The sequence below is a fragment of the Sus scrofa genome, chromosome 11 (genome assembly GCF_000003025.6).
Source record: "Sus scrofa isolate TJ Tabasco breed Duroc chromosome 11, Sscrofa11.1, whole genome shotgun sequence".
In the NCBI taxonomy this organism is placed as follows: domain Eukaryota; kingdom Metazoa; phylum Chordata; class Mammalia; order Artiodactyla; family Suidae; genus Sus; species Sus scrofa.
This window is the reverse complement of record NC_010453.5, coordinates 46238123-46262509: the sequence shown is the minus strand read 5'-3', so window position 1 is coordinate 46262509 and position 24387 is coordinate 46238123. Positions and strand designations below refer to the sequence as shown.

General features: G+C 41.1%; 1 protein-coding gene across 16 annotated transcripts in view; it reads left to right on the top strand.

Annotated features, from left to right (window-relative positions):
- KLF12 (Kruppel like factor 12) overlaps window positions 1-24387 on the top strand; it is a 674377-nt gene that overhangs the window by 392963 nt on the left and 257027 nt on the right. For all 16 annotated transcript variants that reach the window (XM_021065127.1, XM_021065113.1, XM_021065116.1 and 13 more), the window contains 1 exon segment: window positions 6881-6970. Coding sequence is in view for 15 of the 16 variants with exons in the window: in XM_021065113.1 (XP_020920772.1) it covers window positions 6881-6970 (90 nt within the window). In the remaining variant the exon portion in view is untranslated.

Below are 24387 nucleotides of genomic sequence, written 5' to 3'. Positions count from 1 at the left end.
ATAATAATACAGAGTCACTGTGCTATACATTATCCCCATAGCTTATTTCTTTTATAAAGAGAAATTTGTACCTTTGAGCACCTTGTCCCACCATACATACATACACAGCGGTGACAATCAACAATCTGTTCTCTGTATTTATAAGCTCATATTTGTGTGTTGGTTCATGTGTGTGTGTGTGTGTGTGTGTGTAAGAGTCTTAAGATTCCTATATATGAGATCATATACTATTTGTCTTTTGATTTATTTCACTTAGCGTAATGGCCTCAAGGTCCACTCTTATTGTTGCCGATGGCAAGAGTTCCTTCTTTTACTGGCTGAATAATTGCTTATCTTTACATGACATCAAGACCCTTGTGAGTCCATCCTACACATTCGATCTCTCCCTGGGATGTTAATACCTGCCCAGTAGAACTGAAATTTTGCCCTCCCTCTCTCTAGGGTTTGGTTTTGGGTGAGTTGGCACTTTTCTTGCCAGGATATTTTCCTGGTTTTTGACCTGTCTTGTATTCTCCAGTCCTTGGCATTGCCCCTATTCTCTCCTGTAGTGCCTTGTGGTTCATGAAGGTGGCTAGAATGAGATGATTTTGCCATAGCAGAGAACCTCATTGCATGTCTAGGGAGAGAATGAGTCAACTCATGACCCTCAAATGTGTGCAGCTCTTCAGAAATATGAATGACAAAGTGTCTTTTTTTTTTTTTTTAAACTATAATTGGTATTAATGCTGGAGTGGAAAGTCTTATTTAGAGGCTCAGATGACATTTCTAAAAATTAACAATTGTGTAAAGTATCTATTGTTGTGGTAATTTAGCACTCTACCAACATAGAAAACAGAATGATTCTTGCTTTCGGGAAAATACAAGTTGCTGCATTGTGTGTACAGTTTTGTCCTTTTTTTTTTTTTTTTTTTTTTTAGGGCTGCGCCTGTGGCATATGGAAGTTCCCAGGCTAGGGGTCTAATCGGAGCTGCAGCTGCCAGCCTGCGCCACAGCCACACCAATGCTAGATCTGAGCCATGTCTGTTACCTACACCACAGCTCATGGCAACGCCAGATCCTTTAACTCACTGAGCAAGGCCGGGGATCGAACCTCCATCCTAGTGGGATCGAACCTCCATCCTCATGGATACTAGTTGGATTCTTAACCCACTGAGCCACAATGGAACTTGCTGCATGCACAATTTTATCAGTACTTATGAGAGACACAGTTCCATGTTTCAGTGTGAAGTGATTGTGGAAGAGTTTTGTTTTTGAGAGTGATGACAGGTATTTCAATATAATGTATACATGGATCATTGAAACTGCTGAAAGGGATTTAAGTTGAGAGCCCCAGCAGGTCTATAGTTTGGCTCTTACTTCTCTCGGTAAAATATGTGATACCCACTCTCCAGTGCTGCAAAGCAATGAAAGGTGGAAGGCTGGGCCTGAATGGCAAAGTCCACCTTTGAACTGATGTTTATTTTGTACCATTGGAGCTACTTGTACTATTGGGTTTTTTTTTTGTACCGTTGGATTATGCATATGCCTTCTGCAAAATTGGCTTATCAGAAATGAGGTATGTGAGCTTAGAAAAATATGCTTTTACCCTTCATCTAAGCAATTATAAATTAAATGTGACTTCCAAAGAAATCTCTCTTGAGGATAAAAGGTAGAAAATGAAGTTTCTGTATCATCCAGGTACATGAAACTATTGTGAAAATATTGAATGAGCACTCAAGGATATGAATACTTTCTAAACAGTGGGTAGCAGATGCAATTACCATAGATTTTTCTGGAATCTATGAACTCAGGAGGGGACTGACTTGCTAAATTAATTATGAGATGTTTCTAGGATAGAAATGTATCATCTTATCAAACTAAGAAAATATGTTGAAAGGCTGATTTAAAGAAAAAATGTGAAATAGCGTTGAAATTGGGGGCTTCTTTGACCTCTTACTGTTATTCCCCCAAATGTTGATACTCACCAGTGACCGGAAGTTGCACATTCAATGCAGTAACTGCATCAGCTCAGCCCTGAAAGGAACTGTTGATTGAGATTCCAAAGCTCCTCTGACAGGGCCTTCTATCAGGTGCTTAGGTTTTTTTCCCCATTTTGATCAAAGGAGTGCACAGAAGAAGAGAGGGAAAGAGAAGGAGAGGAGTAGGGTGGTGGTTAGGAGATCGGCTTGGGCTCAGGCTCATTTGCTTTGGAACCGAGCTGTACCACTTACTAATCATGTGACCTTGGATGCGTCTCAGATGCCTCATCCCTGGATAATAGAGCATTGACCTCTGGGGTTACTGTAAGGACTAAATGAGTACATATCTCTTAGCGTAGGGTCTAGTCCATAGTAAATATGCAGATATTGGGTGTCATTCTTATGTTACCAAGATAATAGCAAAATGATTATTGTTTTATGCTGCGGTGTGAATTGTTGCCTAGCAATAGATAATGGAAACGATTGGCTGGGCATGATTCTCATCTCTTAGGTATGTTGATCTTTCCTTATAAAGAGCAGGTGTACACTCATTCTCTTGCTTTTCACCCAGGTTGAGGAATTAGGATAAAAGCTTTAAAAAATTGTTATTGTTGTTGGTTTTATTTTTGTTAGTGTACAAGTGAGTCAAGAAAGGGGAGAGACTGACTTTTCTAAGAAGCGGTTTTTAAGCAAAAGCCTAATTTCCTGATAATCTGGGTGTTCTGCTTTTCTATAGGAAAAAGTACCCAAAGGATGATACTTTTAAAGTTGGTAGGCTTGTATTATAAACCTTTAAAAATCTTTTCTGACTGTGCCTTCATCAGTGTGGTGCAATGAAGCCTAAATGGCTGCTCGTAAGTCCCTTGCATCTGGAGTTCCTGTTGTGGTTTAGTGGAATGAAACTGACTGGTATCCATGGGGACACAGGTTTGATCCCAGGCCTCGCTCAGTGGGTTAAGGATCTGGCGTTGCCATGAACAGTGGTGTAGATTGCAGATGCAGCTGTGGCTGTGGTGTAGACTGGCAGCTGCAGCTCTGATTTAACCCCTAGCCTGGGAACCTCCGTATGCTGCAGGTGCAGCCCTAAAAAGACAATAAATAAATAAATAAGTCCCTTACATCACTTATTTACAAAACAGGTATATGGATCAGGGCAATTTGTATTTCTCATTATCTGTGGCCAAACATGGAAATTCAAGATAGAAACGTCTTTAAGTGACTACGTCCTGTATCTTGAAAAATCAGTACACATCCAAGGGGATAGTTTTGACTTATGAAGGGAAACTTTGTGTAAAAACTGGTTCTATTGAATATTGACTGGCTGGCTCTTTAGTGCTCTAGCTGTGCCAGCTGGATGGCCCACAGTCTGGAGGAGGGAGAGGAAAACACCTGCATTCTGGGAGTAAGAAAGCAACCGTAGAAGCTGACCTGGAAAGTCACTGCCGTTCTCTGTTTTTATGAGCTATGATCATTGAGCATCAGTCCTTGTCTTTCTGACACGTTCCATTCAAAATATTCTGAGATGTTAGGATTGATGACAGTTGTGTTTATACTGCCTTTGACTGGGAGAGCTCCCGTCAGCTGGATTGCTCTGCTGCAGAATCTTCCTTGGCAGATAGGAAGAGCCAGAGTAGCATTCTCATTCAGGGCATGTGTAATTGGTCAACAGCCAGCTCATAAATCTGATGATAAATTTGGCATTAATTGGTACAGCTTACTCATATGAAATGAGTAACCTAGGTGTAAACACACGTGTGTGTGAATATCAACACATTTATGTAAGTTATATAGGGTCGCATAATATCAGAATGTTTGTTGCAGCGTAAATAAGGAGGCCCACGTTACTAAAATTGATGACTGTGTAATTTTATTTACCTCTTGGGAATCACTTGAGCTATTGGATTCCCTGGCAAATGTGTTTTGATTAAGATCATGGCAAGATATGTTTGACAGCCATTTCAAATTATTAGAGGTTTATTACATATTTAAAGTCTGCAGTCACTTGAGATTGTATGTATCTGATTTTAGCTTAGAGAGAGAAATCTCTCGATATTTTGTTCCAAGGACTCTGTCTTCAAGGCCGTGCAATTACCATGCATTTTATAAAAACCACTCGCCTTCTTGGATGGTTTGGAATGTGGTGTGATGCTTGGTGCTTCTGTTTATTCTAAACAAGGTTAGCATCATGAATGCAGAGATTAATATGCTTGGTGTGTATTCCGTATAACTTTCGGTCGTATATACAGATTGAATCTGCACGAGTTGCAAGAGCATAATAATTAAGAATTGGTTCCTTAGCTGTGAACTGTGTTATTCATGAGGTTTATTATGGCTGGGCTGCGGCCGATCCTGGAAAAAGCATGGAAAGAGAAATATTTTCAGGGAAAACGTCATCTCTTAAATTTTTTCGAAAATGTCTTCAGTTTTTTCACTTTTCCATGAAACTGAAATGTAGCCCTGGCTTAATACATGCAGAGTTCATTGAGTACTGCAACAACAACCAAAATTGTAATGAAAATATAGTGATACTTAAATGTACTAAATGGAATCTGAACCCAGTCAGGTTTTTATGATTTTTCCATTTTTAACTTCAGAGACTGGTTAGCTTGCATGTTTTTAAACGAATGAGTTTATCACAGCCAGTAAGGAAAATGGTTAAAGTCTATCAGCTGTAAATTGGTACAAAGCACTAAAAGGGACATTAGCCTCTAATCAGATTCTAACAGTTCATTAAACCTGCCTTTCCAGAATCGCTCTTTGTCTTTTCCCTTCCTTTGCAAGGCATCTTCTTCCCTTTCTGTCTGGGCAAGACCTCCTCCAGGGTAGGAAGTACTGTCAACTCATCCTTCATTGTCTACCAACCAAACAGCCTAGGGGATACTTTGCTGGGTGGATTCCTGGCTGCTGTGAAAGGCCGGGCAGTTGAGGGCTGCTGGCAGCAGGAGGCCTTTCCTGAGGCTGGGAGATGGCAAGCCAGGCTGGCCGCTTCCAAGCATGGAAGCAAGTTGACACACTGGGATTTGAGATCCATGCCTGATGTGTCAACAACTCACCAGCCTCCATGAAAGGATTTTAAGCTTGGAACAAATGCACTGAGCTCCCCAGCAATACCATAAGTTCCTTCTCTTCTATGCTATGGGGATGCAAAATCCCTGAAAAATATGGACACGTCAAAAGCAAACGTTAAAAAAAAAAAAAAAAAAGGATCCTGCCAGTTTTAATCTTATTGTACATTCTGAGAGAGGAACATGACAGTAATTTTTCTTCTTACTCTTACCTAACAGATAAGGTAGCATGGAAATTTTAAATGCTTATTAGTCAGCTCTAGCGTAAATTTGCTTTTTCTTCTTCCTGTTGATTTCTCTGAGCAAATATTTGTGCTAAGAGGCCCCAAACATTTTATTTCTTGGAGTGTTTTTCTTAAACAAAAAAGGAGAGTCAAGACATAGGAGAAATAATTAGAGCTTCACTATACTGCACTCTGTTGGTATTATTTGGTAATAAAAACATTTAATTTATGATGTGTTGAAGTGGGAGTTGTTTTTATTTAACTGTCTGTTGGGGAGAACAACTCTATGAATCGTGAAAACCTGAAGGCTTAGAGGTGATATTAACCTTTTTGTCACTAGGTAGACAAAACATTTAGAAACATAGCTGTTTTTCTTTTAATAAGACCACCTTGGTGTCATATGGTTACATTCTATAATTGAGCAAAGTAAACCATTCTAAAAACCCAGTCAAACTTTGTCATTTTAATTTCTTCGTTTAGTCGGTATTGAGGGTAAAGTTGGCATTCTCAACACGTTTTAAAACATGAGCCTGATTTTGGCCGGAAGCAAGTGCTGATGTGTGGCTTTCTGACTCCCTTCTTGGGTTATTGACTTCAGAAAATTCCCAAAGCTGTGGATCTTAGTCAAAAATGACCTCGATTGAATCTTTTTATAAATGTTGTTTGAAATTCTATGGAGCCACGAGAGAAGTAAGGTTTTCCTTTCAAGAGGTGGTCAGTGGAGCCAAACATACACCTGAACAGAAAACAAATTATTTAGGATTTCCCCTTGTGGCTCAGTGGTTAATGAATCTGACCAGGAACCATGAGGTTGCGGGTTCGATCCCTGGCCTTGCTCAGTGGGTTAAGGATCTGGCGTTGCCGTGAGCTGTGGTGTAGGTCCCAGACGCGGCTCGGATCCTACATTGCTGTGGCTCTGGGGTCAGCCAGTGGCTACAGCTCCGATTAGACCCCTAGCCTGGGAACCTCCATATGCCTTGGGTTCGGCCCTAGAAAAGGCAAAAAGACAGAAAAAAAGAAAACAAATTATTTATTCTTTGGTTAAGACTTCAGTTTAAGAATTCACTCTTAATCCAGGACTTATGTTGGTTGTTTTTGTGGGAGATGTTTGAGATTGATATGTTGAAATTTTCATTTGATCAGATCTGCCATGATGCCAAAATTCATTACCTCTTTTTTAAAATTACTTCAACTTTGACAGTAATAGGCGAGTATATCAATTATTTTGCCCTGTTTTCTCCTTTATGGATTTCTCTGTGCAGTACAACTTCCAGAGCTAAAGAAGAAAGGAACTTGCCTGGTATTTCCTTCCACCGTTGCAAAACTGTGATGAATTATTCTGGCCCCATATAAATTAATGTAAGGTTTCCTTACTCCAGTTTATTACTGTCTGACCTCCAACCCAGAGGTCAGAGAATCAGACTGATTAATTCAAGGTCTTGGTCATTATTTCAAAGGAAGGTTTGGAATGGGGGGATAATTGGTTATGCTGATACCCTCATTTAATTATACTCCATTGTTTAAAAAAATGAGGTTAGCTGTACTAAATGTACTACAGTGAAGGCAGGCACTACCAGATGTCCTCTTCTGAATGTTCTGTGGCTGAGTTTCCCTCTCTTTTTTTTATTTGCAGAACATCGACACCTTTGAGAACAGAATGTTAATGCTTGATGGGATGCCGGCAGTCAGAGTCAAAACAGAGCTTTTGGAATCTGAACAAGGGGTAAGCACAGGTTTTGACGACGCCCTGCCCGCTTCTCACTAAGGGAGTGGTCTCTTCCAGAGTGTTCTGAGGTTTGCCGAAATTCCTGACTTTTCACTTGGTGACGCTTTTCTTGCTTGCCTCAGAAATCATCGGCGATCGGGATTGATTCTCACTCCTTTGCAACCTCGCATCCCACTCACTTAGAAAAGATCACATCCTGAAATCAGGACGGCGTAGTGACCCTAGAAGAACCACATGGCTGGTATTTAAATCGGTGAATGCTTCCGAACGCTAATACAAATCCAAAGCAAAGAGGAGGTATTAGAAAATGAGATGGAACTATAACTTCGGTGTGAAAATAGCTTGGTTCGTTCTTATTAAGTTGGGGAATTACAGAGTACAGGTGTGGGAAAGTTGCTGTTGATTGGATGGATTTCTCTTTTGACATTTGTATTTCCCCTTTTTATAGTGGAGGAAATTTAGTTTGAAAAGCACGTAAAAGCCAAAGAAAGCCTACTGAACAATAATATAGCCAAATTGACAAATTAATTTATGGCTACTAAAAGCATAAATACTTAAGAGCACAGCTGGGTTTTTTTAAAAGGATGTAAGTGATTTTATAATTGTTATCATTTATAGCTTCATGAGTTAAAATCATAATCAGTGCAGCCTGATTGCTGGCAGCATTGGTTGATCGGCCACCTTTTGTATTTAAGGGAGAAAGCACTGCCTACCTGTCTTTTTAAACCAGCCTCACGGCGGCAGTATACATGACTGAATAAAAGGACATCAATTAAATAAATATTTAGTCTTAATCTTATTAGTGTATCCCTTAATAAAAAAATTCAAAATAACACATTAGCGGGGCTTCCCATTGTGGCTCAGTGGTAAGGACCCTGACAAGTAACCATGAGGATGTGGGTTCAATCCCTGGCCTCGCTCAGTGGGTTAGGTACCTGGCATTACTGTGGGCTGTGGTGTAGGTTGCAGACACAGCTGGGATCTGGCACTGCTGTGTCTGTGGCGTAGGCCTGCAGCTGCAATTCTGACTCGACCCCTAGCTGGGGGAACTTCCATATGCCGCATGTGTGGCCCCACACAGCAAAAGCAAAAACGCATGAGCAATGTTTTGTCATTGAGCAATCCAAAGAAATTTCAAGTGTGCTTAAAATCTCGCTGGTGGAAAAATCAAATGCCTGAGTTCTTCTGGGACCCCATTCAAGAGGTTAGGCCACTGATGTACCAAAAGGATTTAAGGATGCGGACAGCCAAGGGCAAGGATCTCGATGGTGGGTAGCATGTAGAGGGCTTCTGCAGTAACTTCCCCATTCCTGACTACTATTTGGCAGAGGGCGAGGCATCTCATAAAGTATTTCTCTTCAGTGTAAGCCAGTGTCTGAAGCAGATCCCCGTCATGTAGAAGCTGCCATTTCCTCACGTTCAGTGTAGGCTGTGGTAGCTCTGCAATGGACTTGGTGGAGTTTGTGACGTAATGACTGACTCACAGAGATTCAGCTGCAGACTTGGGCAGTAGGACATCATGAAAGAAATGACCACGTGGCGGTTATTAATATTATTTGTTCATTGTTGACAAATCTTCAGAAAAGGTCATATATTCACCTGGATATTCTAGCCTGAGCCTCATCACGTTAAACTCTGTATTCTCCAAATTAAGCAGGTTTTTTTTTTTTTTTTAACCTTTTTTGTTTAAACTAATTGCTGAAGGATGTGTTTTATTTTTGTGGAGTTCTGTTTTCTTTCCTTTTTTTTTTTTTGGCTGTGCCAAACCGCAAGCAGGGGTTTCTAGGCCACGGATCGAACCTGCACCACAGCAGTGACCAGAGACACATTTGCAACAATACCAGATCCTTAACCACTGGGCTACCAGGGAATTCCAAGAGTTCTTTTTCCTATTTCCTTTTTTGTCTTTTCTAGGGCTGCACCCTTGGCATATGGAGGTTCCTAGGTTAGGGGTCTAATCAGAGCTGTAGCCACCGGCCTACGCCAGAGTCACAGCAGTGGGAGATGCGAGCCATGTCTGCAACCTACACCACAGCTCACAGCAAAGCCTGATCCTTAACCCGCTGAGTGAGACCAGGGATCGAACCCACAACCTCATGGTTCCTAGTCGGATTCGTTAACCGCTGAGCCATGATGGGAACTCCAAGTTCCGTTTTCTTAATCAAAATGTGTTTGCATCAGTTGAATAAAATAAGTTTCTGCACACTGTGTTTAACAAATCATATAGACCCGGGCATCTCATTTAGAGAAGACAGCCTGATGGAAAAGTGCAAACAGTATATTTCACAATGTTGCTTTTATTTCACGGTATGTTCTTCAGCTTGAATAGCAGTAAATCTGTTCAAGTCATCGATGTTGGAGGAAGGCAGAAAAGTACAGAACATCAGCCAGAATATACTACCTAGGCTGTTAGTTAAAGCCAGCCTAGGGTGTGGTTGTCACCAGTCTGGACAACCTCTAAGGACATCCAAATACTTCTCTCCCCTTTACTGTCATTTTTCAGTTTTATGGTAAAGTTTGCATGAAAGATTTAGGTGCATAAAAAACAAAAGCCAATATTCCCTGGGGTTTTACAATGTGAGTAAGAAACTCTTGTCACATTATTTATAGAAGGTATTTTTCTGTTCTCAAATAGGGACAGGAAAAATTGTAGGTTCTAGGTTTTACTTCATGCACGTTCGTAAGAATCAATTTTCCTCCTTGTGAATGGAGCTGATGTTGGTAGTTTAATCCTAATTTAGATTGTGTATGTTGGAGGGGAGTAGAAACTTGATTTTTTTTCTTATTCTTTGTATGTACTTTTTAAAAATACATGACAGATATAATTGCATTCTTTTTTACAGGAAAGCTTTAAGAGAAGCAGAGCACAGTATTTAATGAAATGTATTATCACTTGATTATTTATAGAACATAATTATTTGTATTGAGTCATTTGTAATACTCTCAACCAGCTCTTCTTTAAAGAGATAAAAGCTAGAATGTTAGTGAAATTCATTTTTGGTCCTTTTACTAGACTTTTTCATTGAGGATAATGGGATGGGTGAGAATACTGTGTAGTGTTCAGAATCTCAGAACTACTTTCAGATAGGGAGCGCTGGAAGGTCTGAAGATGTCGTCATTTCCATCTTACAGAACTCTCTCCTCATTGAGTATTAAAGGCTACTTGAACTTTGATTCTTCATAAGAAAATGTATACATATTGGTGACATCAAAAGACTCACATGTATGAGGCGTTCCCGTCATGGCTCAGTGGTTAACGATCTTGACTAGGACCCATGAGGACGAGAGTTGGATCCCTGGCCTTGCTCAGTGGGTTAAGGATCCGGTGTTGCTGTGAGCTGTGGTGTAGGTCGAAGATGCGGCTCAGATCCTGCGTTGCTGTGGCTGTGGTGTAGACCATCAGCTGTAGCTCCAGTTTGACCCCTAGCCGGGGGAACGTCCTCATGCCATGGCTGTGGCCCTAAAAAGACAAAAGACAAAAAATAAAAAAAAATACCCCCCCCCCACCAACTCCCCCCCAAAAAAAACCAGACATTCACATGTGTGATTATGGGCTTTTAAAAAAGATGACCTATTAGTTGCAGTGAACAAAAAGTTGTAGATGTGTAACTTTGCATCATGACAGTGAATGGGAAAGCCTGAAACGGATGCATTGATGGGATTCTGTAATCACTGTGGAAACCTAGTTTTCAGACTCTTCCGTCCATGTTTAGGGGAAGGAGAGTAAGTCTGTCTTTCAGGCTGCAGGCAGCATTATAAAGATCTGCTACTTGACGTGGCCTTCCTATCTCAGGGCACCGCAAAAGCACCTGTTCCTTCTCTCTTTCTTGCTATAAATAGTCCCTTAGTTCTTCTCTGTCAGCTGGTCTCTCCATGTGGTCCCTCCCACCCCGCCAAGGAATTCAGGACCTGATGAGCACATTTCAGAGCTTAAAGAAAGAACTGTGGAGCAGACTTTCTCTCGAACATTCTGGCTGCCTTGCCTCATTCTCGTCCTAGTTTTGTGTGTGTATTTGGCCTCGTCTCTTTAATCAGATCCTAAGCTCTTAGAGGGCAAGAACTATTTCTTATATTTCCCTTGTAGCTCCTGGCACCTGGTAGGTGCTCCGTAAATACATGCTTTATTCAGCTTGTGCAGGCATTATAACTGGCCTGGTGCAAAATAGGAAGCCAGGCAGTAGCCAGTTGTAAACCTGCTCTGTCTCCCTTATAGGGTTATTGCAAACATAACAATAAACATTGAAAATAACAGAGTCCCATGGGTGGCAGCCTTCATCTTGTTGCTGTGTGAACTGGGTAGATAAGAGTGGTTCATTCAGACCTCCTCTCTGCACCTTCCTTCTGTTTGGCACCCTTTGTTTGGTGGTCGTTAAGGCGATTGTTATTGCCGTCTCCTGCAAAGTGATTTCACATTTCTTCAGGCTTGTGGGTAATACAGCACATGTAGCCACATGATCCATGGCCAGGGCACATGTTCTCACGATGGACTTTGGGGGCGACTCTGTCTGTGACCTTTGGTGCTCTGTGTCCTGCTGTGACAAGAGCGTCCCAGTGCTGGCAGCCTTTGGATGTGCTCACACATTAGGAAGCATAGGACTGAGACAGGAAGAGGAATATTCAGAAATGAGGTTGTGTGCCTGGAGTGGGTACCAGCTCAAAGACAGAAAACGTATGATGTTGTCCCTGGCCCTGTAGCTTACCAGCCTGAGTGGCATGGGGAAGTGACTTCTGTCTCCAGGCTTCTGTGTCTTCGTCTGTGCAGTAGGGGTGTTGGAGCCGAGGCCTTCCACATTCAATCTGATGTTAGGCCAGGAGTGAGAGAAAGCATTTCCAGTCATGAGTCCAACAGCCAGCCTGCAGCAAAGCGACCTGCATGCGGAAGCAGAAATGCACAGACTTTCAGGTCAGGCAGACCTGAGTTCACATGCTTCAGCCAGGGTCCCAGAGGGCCCTAGAGGTAGGACAAAAGAGCCTAATGGTTTTGTCCCTGAAGGCAGTTTGCAGGAGCTTTGGCCACCTGTTGTGAGGGACTTTCATAACAAGGTGTGGAAGGCGTTTCTGTATTACAGAGAACTGTCTCCTACCATGTAGGCCACAAAGAAGTCACTTCCTTGAGAACAGAGCTGATGTGTTAGGTTCCTCGTTATTCCTCATCGTCCCCAGCACAGGGAGCTGATTGTTAGGCAGGGCTCAGCAAATAGCGATCAGTTCAGATGCTCTTTATTCTAAGTGGGAGCCAGTGTCACACTAGAATTGAGAGGATTTTGAGACAGGTGCCATTTGCCAAAGCCCCCAATTCTTTTTTTGTTTAATTATTTTTAAACATTGAAGTATAGTTGATACACAGTATTGTGCCATTTGCTGTTTACTGCAAAGTGACCCAGACATTCACATACAGACATTTTTTCCTTATATTATCTTCCATCTTGTTCTCTCCCAAGAGATTGGATATATTTCCCGGGGTGATACAGTAGGACCTCACTGCTTAGCCCTTCTAAATGCAATAGTTTGCATCTGCTCACCCCAAACTCTTAGCCCTAATAAACAAATGGAGATGGGCAAGAATTGTAGCTGGACCTAGAGATGTGTGATGGAGTGCTTTACGGGAGAGAGAGAGTTACATTAAAATTCACCTGCTTTAGAGAAAAAAATCCAGTAACAAACCTACCTTCTTCTTCTTTCCGTAAACCACTGTTTAATTTAACATAAAAGATGTTAATATACATCTGTGTGTAAAAGCTTAGTGAGACAGTGTTACTTTAATGACTTGATCAGAAGAGAAGAGAAGACATTATAAAAATGCCACTTGCATTACCCTTTAACAGAGCCTCATTATTCCGTCCCCTACTGTGGAACAGAAGTCGGCCTAGCTCGTAAATTGGTAGAATTATCTTAGACATATGAATTTGCTTATCATTTAATATTCTCTGATGACCCACTACTTGAGATCTTTTGATCTCTAGTCAAATCTTTGCCTATCACTACCTGACTTCAAAGGGAAACCCATGCAGAAGCTATGTGACGGCGAATGGAAGACTTTTTTTTTTTAAGCAAAAAAAAAAAAAAAAAAATCCCTACTTGCAAAACTCATGTTTTAGGGAAGCGATAGCCTTCCCCGAAGAAGCAGAGTTGGACTGATTTTAATAATGTCAGAATGGCCAATAAATGTATTAATAGAAAGAATTGAAAATCAATGAGCTGTGATAGTAATTACAGATAGTCCCCAAGGGAAATATAGCAGGCAGGCAAATCCTTTCCCTCCGGGCCTGCCCTGGGCCAGGCTGTGACGCTGATCATTCTGCCCTCCTTCTTGCCCATTAGCAATGTACTTTCTCCTTCACCTTCATTCCCCTCCGCCCGCAGTCTAGACACCCCCACCCTCTGTGCGGTGGTGCTTCACAGGACCCACAGATGGCCAGTCCTAAGTGCAGACTCATTCATGGAGAATATAAAATGCTCTTCTTTCCAAGAGTTATTTGCATTTGTATAAGGCCAGCGCTTTGTACAAAGGAATACTTTTTAAAGACATTTCATGCTCTGAGTAATTTGGGAATTTTGATGTGGGGGAAATTAACCTTCCCAGAATGTTTCCTCTTATGAATGATGGTGTTCTTTTTCTGGTACCAGTCTTTGTGGTAGAGTAAGAAAAAAAAGTCTGGAGCATGAGGTATGTATTTCTCTATCTAGGTGTGTTTTCTTGTGCTAATATTTACCTTCTGATTCATAGTCTATAAAGTGCCTCACAGAAAAAGATCTTATTTAGCTCTTGGAGGAGTTTTTGCTCTTGACCATGAGGGATTGACTGCTGTGGGTATTGACCTCTCACGATAAACACTAGAAAAGCAGACAAAATATAGGAAATGTTTTTCACGTGTTGGACAAGGGGCCCTTAAGAACTCTGATCCTTGGGTGTGGGATGACAAAGGAGGTGATTCTGCTGTAGGCTCAGCCTGCTGCCGGGAGGCAGGGCAGGGAGTGGAGCTAGAGGACCTAGAGCTAAGCAGGCGGCATGGAGAGGACAAGGCAACTACGTTTTAGTTTTAAAGAGAATAATTACAAAGAAGAAGGAGTTGTACAAAGAGAGAGTTCTGCGGATCCGCAAAATGTTCCCCCCAAGGGCTTGGCTAAGTGATGACCTGCTTGTGTGGGGAGGAAGACAATGACAGAACAAGCATGGCAATAAGTGGGAAGAATATTGGCCCCCATATAAAATTCACAAAACCAGAATGGAGAGACCTCATTATACGCGGGCATTTGGTAGAGGTCTCAGAAGGGTCACAGCTTAGTAAGTGGGCTGAACTAGTTCGGATTAGGCTGGTCTGGCCCTTGCCATGACAGCCTGGAGAGGCAAGCCCTGACAGATCGAATTGGTTTGAAAATTGCTCATTTGTGGCAAAACAAAATCCAGCAGTCTTAAGGGAGACAGTAAGATCTAGCCCTCAATAATGTAAAAGTAACCATGTCTGGCATTTGGTCAAAATTGATCAGAGAGAAAAACACAGTTAAAAAACTGAACAGAGCCTCAGTGAGCTATGGAACAATCCCATGTTGTCTAATATATGTACAATTGGACTCTCAGAAGGAGGGGAGGACCAGAAAAAAATATTTGAAAATATTTTGAACAAAGAATGGCTGGACATGATCCAAATGTGATGAAAACTGTAAGCCTACAAATCCAAGTTCAGTGAACCCCAACCAGAGGAAACCATACCAAAGCATATAATTTTTTTTTCAATAACAGTTTTCTTTCTTTCTTTCTTTATTTATTTATTTGTCTTTTTGCTATTTCTTGGGCCGCTCCCGAGGCATATGGAGGTTCCCAGGCCAGGGGTCAAATCGGAGCTGTATCCTTCGGCCTACACCAGAGCCACAGCAACACGGGATCCGAGCTGTGTCTGCAACCTACACCACAGCTCGCGGCAACACCGGATCGTTAACCCACTGAGCAAGGGCAGGGACCGAACCCGCAACCTCATCATTCCTAGTCGGATTCATTAACCACTGCGCCACGACGGGAACTCCCCAAAGCATATAATTATTAAATTGCTGAAAACAGATAATGAAGAACCATCTTACCAGCAGCCAGGGGAGGAAGAGGAAATACAGCAGACATACAGTGGAAGAAAAATCAGACTTCTTATCAGATACCATTTAGGACAGAGAAAAGGACTTCCTACGTTGCTGTAACAGGGCACTAAATGGGAATTTGGATCAACACAAGCAAACAAAGAGCACTCAAAATGGTAAATATCTGGGCAAATATAAAAGATTAAAAAACTTTTTAATTTAAAAGAGAATTGGAGGAGTTCCCATTGTGGCTCAGCAGGTTATAAACTTGGGTATCCATGAGGATAAGGGTTTGATCCCTGGCCTTGCTCTGTGGGTTAAGGATCCGGTGTTGCCATGAGCTGCGGTGTAAGTTGCAGACATGGCTTGGATCCCTTGTTGCTATAGCTGTGGTGTAGGCTGGCAGCTGCAGCTCCAATTCAACTGCTAGCCTGGGACCTTCCATATGCTGCAGGTGTGGCCCTAAAAAGCAAAAACAAAAAAAATCAACAACAACAACAAAAAAAGAAAGTCGCTCAAAGCAAACATAATAACAACACATTATGGATCCCCAGAACTCTATGTTAAATGAATGTGAATAGCAACAGTAGCACTGGGACAGGAGGATGAAAGGAGAGAGGATACTGTTGTGTGTGTGAGTGGTGTGTGTCATTTAGAGTAGTCTGTTAAGTTAAAAGTGTATATCACAAATCGTAGAGCAACCTCCCTGCCACCAGAAAAAACAAAACAAACAAACAAAAAAAAACAAAAACCGAAAAGCTGGATAGACCTAGTAAACCAATGGTAGAGATAAGTTAGAAACATTTAAAAAAATACCTAATTTTATTTTAAAGAAAGCAGGAAAAGAGGAAAAATAAACCTAGAACAGATAGGAAAAGCAGAAAACAAATAGCAAGATAGTATATTTAAACATAATTTGTTGATAATTGTGTGACATGCAAGTGGTTGAAGCACTCTTTTATTTTTTTATTTTTCTTTTTTCTTTTCAGCTGCCCCTGTGGTATATGAAGTTCCTGAGCCAGGGATTGAATTCGAGCTGCAGCGTTGACTTACACCACAGCTTCAGCAATGCCAGATCCTGAAAACCTTAGCAGGAACTTCATTAAGCATTCCTTTAAAAGACATTGTCAAATTGGAAATAAAAGTAAGACCCAACTACATGGTATCCATAGGAAACCTCCTTTAACTATAAAGAAACAGATATGTTAAAAGTAAAAAGAATCAAGAGTAATCAGAATTATGAAACAGAAAATACAGTGGTGGTTGTTAGGTGGAGGCAGACACGATCTATTTCAAATAATTTCCACTGTGATATTAGTGTGTAAGAAAAAATTTAGGAGTTCTTATCATGGCTCAGCCATAACCAGCCTGACTAGTATCTGTGAGGATGCCGGTTTGATCCCTGGCCTCACTCGTGGGCTAAGGATCTGGTGTTGCTGTGAGCTATGCGTAGGTTGCAGACATGTCTCAGATCTGGTGTTGCTGTGGCTGTGGTGTAGGCTGGCAGCTGCAGCTCCAATTTAACCTCTAGCCTGGTAACTTCCATATTCCGTGGGTGTTGCCCTAAAAGCCAAAAAAGAAAGAAAAAAGAAAAAAAATTTAGCAGATCTTGTAAAAAGTTTTAATGTAACCCCCAATAAATGCAAATTTACCAGCAGAGGTTCAGTGGTCACTATACACAGTAGCCTGAAATGAGGATGCACCCTTGGAATCTCTCTTTTATCTTAATTACATAGGGTTAAAAAATATGTTACTGCATAATTTCTGTTTTAGTATAAAATAATGTTTTCAACAATTTAATAGTTGGTAAACACATGCAAGAATATTCACTCTTCCTCACACTGGCAGCATTTAATTTCACTGTGCGTCTATCAATTTCTGAAATTAACAAATTCATTAGTGCTGACAGCACGTATTAGATTCCCCTTCTAGAGGACTCTGTCATAGTATTTTGAAAAGCCAGAGTTTCATCAATATATAACAACTTCAATATGTCAACAGTTGCTACTTTTCCTTTTTTTTTTTTTTTGTCTTTTTGCCATTTCTTGGGCCGCTCCCGTGGCATATGGAGGTTCCCAGGTTAGGGGTCGAATCAGAGCTGTAGCCGTTTGCCTACACCAGAGCCACAGCAGCGTGGGATCTGAGCCATGTCTGCAACCTACACCACAGCTCAGGGCAACGCCGGATCCTTAACCCACTGAGCAAGGGTAGGGATTGAACCTGCAACCTCATGGTTCCTAGTTGGATTTGTTAACCACTGCGCCACGACGGGAATTCCAGCAGTTGCTACTTTTCTTTGCTTTACAAGTTCTGTCAGCGTCATCACTGAGGAAAATATATTCTTTGCTATCAAAGCACATTCGACCTGTGGCATGTTTATTAAATTTAACATCTTGCCAAATGGTCATGTCTGTGGCCTCTGGAGGAAATGGATCTGTTTCTAATCTGCTGGCCTGTCCTCTTTCTTATCTTAAAGACATACTGTCAGATTTTCTTAACAAAGAAATGTGTACTTCTTGTCAATCATTAATGAATTGGAATTAATGAATTGGGATGTTTCAGTAACTCATAGACTCTGTGATCAATTCTATTCCGGCTTTCAAACTTTAATTTCATGGTTATATTCTTGTCATAACCACCTTTTTAAATAAAGCCATGAAGTTGGTGATTAAGATCATCAGTCTTGAAGCCTCTATCTACTTAAGATAGATTTCTTTGGATTGCTCCATTCACAAAAACTTCTCAGCCTGCCAATGATCAGAGTGTGTATTGTCTCTTTGTGATTGCCTGACATCTTTTGTTTATCATCTTGCCTTTTTTTTTTTCTTCTTAGGGCTGCGCCGTGGCTTGTCGAAGTTCCCAGGGTAGGGGTTGAATCGGAGCTGCAGCTGCTGGCCTGTGCCACAGCCACAGCAATGTGGGATCGAGCCGCATCTCCGACCTGCACCACAGCTCAGGGCAATGTCAAATGCTTAACCCACTGAGTGAGATCAGGGATTGAACCCACATTCTCATGGATACTAGTCAGGTTCATAACCTCCTGAGCCACAATGGAAGCTCTCATCTTGACTTCCTCATCTTGACTTTCTGTTAGCTTCCCATAATGTGATTCCAATTTCCACTAGAGGGATACAGAAGGGGGCAGTACAAGGCTGACTGCTCTTTGGTTAGTAAATTTTTTTTTTTTTTTTTTTTCCTTTTTGTCTTTTTAGGGCCATACCCACAGCATATGGAGCTTCCCAGGCCAGGAGTCTAATCAGATCTGTAGCCACTGGCCTACACCAGAGCCACAGCAATGCCAGATCTGAGCCGCTTCTGCGACCTACACCACAGCTCATGGCAACGCCAGATCCTTGACCTGCTGAGCGAGGCCAGGGATGGAACCTGCAACCCCATGGTTCCTAGTTGGATTCATCTCTGCTGCACCACAGTGAGAACTCCCTTTGGGTAAGTTTAAATGGCAGGAACTTCTGGCTCTTTGGGAGAAGTCATGACAGACTTTCTGAATCAAATGCTGGCGGACGGCAGCAGTGATATTTTCACTGGAGGAGACCCAGGATGTGGTTTGGTTTTCCTCCATCTGTATTGTTCCTGGCTGTGTAGTATTTAAGTCTGGTTTTCTCACCAACCAAGAGATTTTTCTGAACTGATATTTCAATATATATGTATTTCTCTCCACTTTGAACTACTTAGAGTAGATTCTGTTGACAGCTAACACAATGAGGTCTACTCACTTTCCTGCTGAAATATATTGCAACTTTACCTCAGTGACTCTCTGTGGTGAAGTGTGTGATTTCTAGGGCCATACTGGCTGTATTGATTTCCTGTCTCTAACATTTTTTTTTTTTTTTTTTTTTTTTGCTATGACCTGAGCAGTCTACTTAATCTCAGTCTTATTTTCTTCATCTGTCAAACGGGGATTATAATAGTTCCTATCTCATGGAGTTTGGGGGGGAAGATAAAGGGGTTAATGATATGATATCTCTTTGCTGCTAGTTGTTGCTTCCACCTAACGCCCCTCTGTTCCTGTAGTTCGTTGAGGTCATGGGTATCCTTCAAGTCCCAGGACAGAAATCTCTCTTCTGCACAGCATTCCCATTGATATCTCTCTGTGCACTTTGATTGAATCTGTCTGTAGTCACTACCCACCCAATTTAGCACTTAATTGAGCTCAAATTGCATCATGTGTATTAACTCTCAGCTTGATTTCAAGTACATTCATTTGTTAATTCAGTCCCAGAACAATCATTTCCTATGGTGTTGGTTTTTAGGGATCAAGGTAGGCATAGCCTGACTTGAAGGAGCCCTATGGTTTATTTGGAAGATGATCCTAAATGTTAACTTTCCCAAAATGAATAATTAAGGAGAGGGCCATTTTTGGACACTGCTATGCGTCTGGGTGTTTGCATCATCTCATTTTTTACATTCCTGGTTGTCGCATGGTGGTCATCTTCCCTTGACCCATGAGGATAATTGTATTAATGGCATTTAGGTAGTTATGTGACTTCTGAGCGTGAGAACTAGGTATGTGTGGACTCAAAAAAAAATTTTTTTTTCTGGAATACTAAGTTGCTATTTAACAGATGTTAGAATTTCCCTAGGTGAAACATTCATAGAAGAGCATTGATTTTTTTTGCAGGTATTGATGAATGCTTCTCATTATTTTATCATAGTTCATGGAAACTATTTATTGAAATAATATTGTTTCTTACTTAGTGAAATGAATCTGATTTGCTTAAGCTGCCCTTGAATTTCCATGGTGTTGAAAATGTGCTTCTCCGGCTTCTTCAGTTTGTTGCCTGAAGAAAAATGATGACAAGCTCACTAGTTTGCATCTGTATGTGTCCCTTGCCTAATTCCAAGTACTTTATTGTGTGTCGTTTTTTGATGTTTGCAGAAATTTAGTGAGAAGACGGAACAGAGAATTGTGATCCCTGTTTTTCACAGGAAAAATTGGGGACATAGTCATGCGATTGTTTGCCTAAAGCCCAGAGATGATCAGTGGCAATTATGAGATTATAACCCAGGGCTTCTAACTCTTAGCGTTTGGCGAAAAGGTTGAACTGCCTACATATTTCAAGTGCCAAAGCTGTGGACAGACAAGATTTTCAGAAACCATCATGGACATAAGTGGTATAGGCTAGTGTTGGTACCAGGAAGTGCTGGCCTGATGATATAGCTGGAAATGGGACTGATTTTTAATGTAAAGGTCTGGAGGCAAAGAATAGAGAAGATGAAAGGACATTCTTAGGCAGGTGGAAATAGTGTGAGAACACATGGGTGAGAACGAGGCTTCTCTTTTTATAAGTTGCCATCTCAGAGCAGATTGTTGAGAGTAACAGAAAGTATACTTCATCCCTTTGTTTGGACAGCAGAACTCAGTTACTTGTAGTATGAAGCAAGGATGCTGGTGTAGGTATGTTTTTTTTTGGGGGGGGTGATCCATGCTCTTTGGGACTCTCCCACTTATAGCTGACATACTGGTTTTCTCTCCTTCTCTTCTTCACCCTCTCATTGATGTTATTCCCTGCTGTTGCTGTGGTACTGAATTTTCAAGCCTATTCAGCTGTTCCAGATTTCATTTAGATAAATTTGGAATTATCGATATTTGTTCACATAAAAGCTGTGTTATCGTTAAGTGGTTAGACTTTTGAGCTTCATGCTTCATACCCTTTCAAATTCTTTATGCCATTTCATTTATCCAGTATGATTTCATTATAATTCTGTGTAACACTTTGGGAATCATCCAAGGGATTGCTATGGGCCCATTATTTTTATGGACCCAGAGTGCTGCTCTGTCATGTTCTCATTTAGAGTCTTAAAATGGTGTGAGTGTGATTCTAGAAACACTCGGTTTTACTGAAATCATACAGTGCTATAGATGTGCAGTGAATTTAGTCTGATTCTGCATAGCTACAATTACTGGGGTAATTCAAGCAGAGAAACCACATGTGCTTAAATCCAAACCATTTATTATGTCTTTCATGAGTTAGCAGTGCTTTACTCTGATTAGTTTTGCAAAATAAGTTATCCTTCTTGCAACATCTTTGCTTCTCAGTTATTTATTTATTCATTCATTGAAAAAACACTGGTGGGGGCACTAAGCATATATACCTGGGAGAACCCTGAAAATATGAAATGAGGTGTATATATCAAGTTTTAGGATATTATGCTTTGTTATGTACTGATGCACTTCGTTGTTTAATGAGCTGGTCAAGCTATCCCTGAGTGCCAGTTTACATCTGTGAATGTCCTTTTCATGCTTCTTGTCCTTTTCAGTTTCTTGTGCATCATACCTTGAGGTTTGCATTACTTTGAATGAGAAGGTGGGACAGGAGCAGTATTGTGATCATGATTTTTCACAATGGACACTGAGAAACCATGTTTTTACTCAGGTGTAATATGATTTGATAATTATCTCTTAGGGCTCGCCAGGGAATGTAGGTGTTTTTGCATGGAGCAACAGTCAGATTGTGATTGGAGTCGATTCGGTGGGAGGATTCTTCCATCTCAGGACTTGGAAAGCTGGGGCATGCACGGAAAGCAACATTTTTCAATGTGGCCTGCTGACCATGGCTGCAAAATCTCCTAGGTTCCATCTAAGACCTGCCAAATCAGAATCTCTGGGTATACAAAACACAAGCCTGGGTGTTCAGCAGATTCCCCAGGTGATTTCTTACGCTTTTTTCCAGCTTTTGGAGAACCACTGATACAGAGTGAGGTAATATGGGCTCTGGTCCATTAGGCTCCTTTGAATGTGATGCCATCTGAATCACAGCACCTCCTTCTGTCAGGGGATGATGGAAGGCATCAGATGGTTGCTGTGACCCTGGGGGAAAAGTCTGCCTGGCTGATGCACTGGGCTTATTAGAGGGACCAGTGGGGCACTGTGGTCTGAAGACATCTTAGGAATTTTTAGTGCCTGAAATTGAGTAGTGGTTTCATGTACACTCTGAATGGCATGGATGATTCCTTTAAAACTCTGTGAGGGTTGTGAGGACATTGCATAAGAAATAAAGTGAGTGGGATACTGATAATTCTGGGTGCACTTTCTCCCACAGCCTTTGAGTTCCCAGGGAGCCCAGTGAATTCTCATTGTCAGGATACAGCATTGTATTTTAGTTCTAAGGCAATTACCGCTGAATTGTGAGAAATGCTCTTAACTCGTTCTTTGAAGAAGTAGCTCACATTTTAGTCATTGACATTTTCTTTTACCTCTTCTCTACTCAGAGAGTGAATGACTCAGAAGTTAAAAAATACTTGAACTGTTTAAAATATTGATATCATAAGTGCCATAACTTAGAAGAGGAGGCATGGAAATTGGCATTTCAATGATGTCTCCGAAGATTCCACCTCTTGTGTATGGAATGAGACTTGCTGTTGGAGTGAAGCTGTGACTTCGGATTCTGAATTCACCTAGAAGGGCCTGGCAGTAGGACCACAGTAGCTGTGAGCACCACATAAAAAGCCACCCTTTGGAGGAGCCATGGGGTTAATACTCACTCTCTTCTCTCCTGGCCAGTCAGGAGCCTAGGCATATGATCTTTCTAGGGTAATTTTTTTCTAATTACTCATCTGAATAGGTGTCTTTTTCTAATTTTTTTTCCCCTTACTTTGAACAGAGGGCTTTGGGGTTAGCTGTAGTCTTGCACAATGCCTATGGCAGTGCATACAACAGGCTCTCAACACATTTTCATTTTAATTGATGGAGCCTGCCTGGAAATCTGAGATCCTATGTTTATGTTCCTGTGACATGGTTTTCAAAGTTTTGCTGCTTAGAATCCTGGTTGTGTTCCCTCCCACATGGATGGTCCAGGAGTCTGCCTTTCTCCTCCTGGCTATAAGATGAAAGGGATCACATCCTCCAGTCCTGAACAACACAAACTAGATGAACGGTTTTTATAAAATCTTAAAAGAACCATGTCACACAATTCCCCTCTCTCACTTTGCCTCTCCTTTTCCAAAAATCCCATCTCTAATGTCCCTTTGGCAGTGCAATTTATCTGCCTTTGTCACTCCTTTGCAATCAGAGATGAGTGTAGGTGAAAGTTGAATGTTAGCAGAAGAAACAACACAAATACCCTAGGGTCTATTTTTTTAGGTCGACATTTTATTTTTTAAGATGGTAAAGAATTGTCTCATAAATTGTGTGTGTGTATAAGTAAGAAAGAGAAAGACAGAGACAAAGAGAGTATGAATTAGAGAGAGAGACAGAAGTCTAGGACATCTTAGCTAAAGAAAAAGAGAATGATGACATTTATTTAAATTATCATGGTTTTAGAACTCCTGAGAAAATGCTAGTTTTAACTTTTCTAAATAATAGAAATGATATTAATAATAGCTTAATTCTCTATTTTCCTTTTAATACCTGGCAGATTTCTTTTTTGTTTAGCCACAGTAAACAACCCTAACTTGGTTTTTTGTTTTTTTTGTTTTTTGTTTTGTTTTTTTTTTGCTTTTTGCTTTTTGCTTTTTAGGGCCACACCCACAGCATATGGAGGTTCCCAGGCTAGGGTCTGAATCAGAGCTGTAGCTGCTGGCATTACACCACAGCGTCTGTGACCTACACCACAGCCTGCGGCAATGCCGGATCCTCAACCCACTGAACAAGGCCGGGGATCAAACCTGCGTCCTCACGGATGCTGATCAAATTCGTTAACCACTGAGCCACACTGGGAACTCCAGCTCTTTGGAGACGTGGGATAACTAACTGGTGAACTATTTCTCTTGCTGACAAAACAGCAACAATTATTTATAATTTCTATCACTGGTATTACTAAATCTGGCTGAAATCATCCTGAGGTGAGAACAGTATTGTTATTTTGTTGGAGTTTTTAGGAAAATTAGAATTATTGACCAAAAAACCTGGCAAAGCCTTTGTTAATCAAATACCTCAAAACTTTTTACACAGTAGGCTAGCTTCTTGATTTTGCTGGACTTTACTGTGGATGCACAGATGTCACTGTCATCCTCAGTCCTAGAATGTCCTTGAAATACATGGTCTATTTATAAACCCAGGAGAATATCTGTAGGATTTCTACTGTGAACTACTGAAGGGGGAGGGAAAAAAAGGCAAACACAGCTTTGGCCCGCAATTCACATGTGAAATCTTTAAGGCAAAGACAAGGATTGAGTCATTTTCGGCATATATAGAAATAGAAGATTTTACTCCTTGGGGGTAATGTCAGTATAAATGGAAAACAATTTAGTTGAAACTAGACAATAAATTCATTCCGTTCAGTGGAAATTAGGTACCAAAATACACCATCCCATAGTAGAAATCAGATACTGCGCACTGCTCCAAGCATATGACTTCTCTATGGAAAATAAAAGAGATTTTCGTGCAA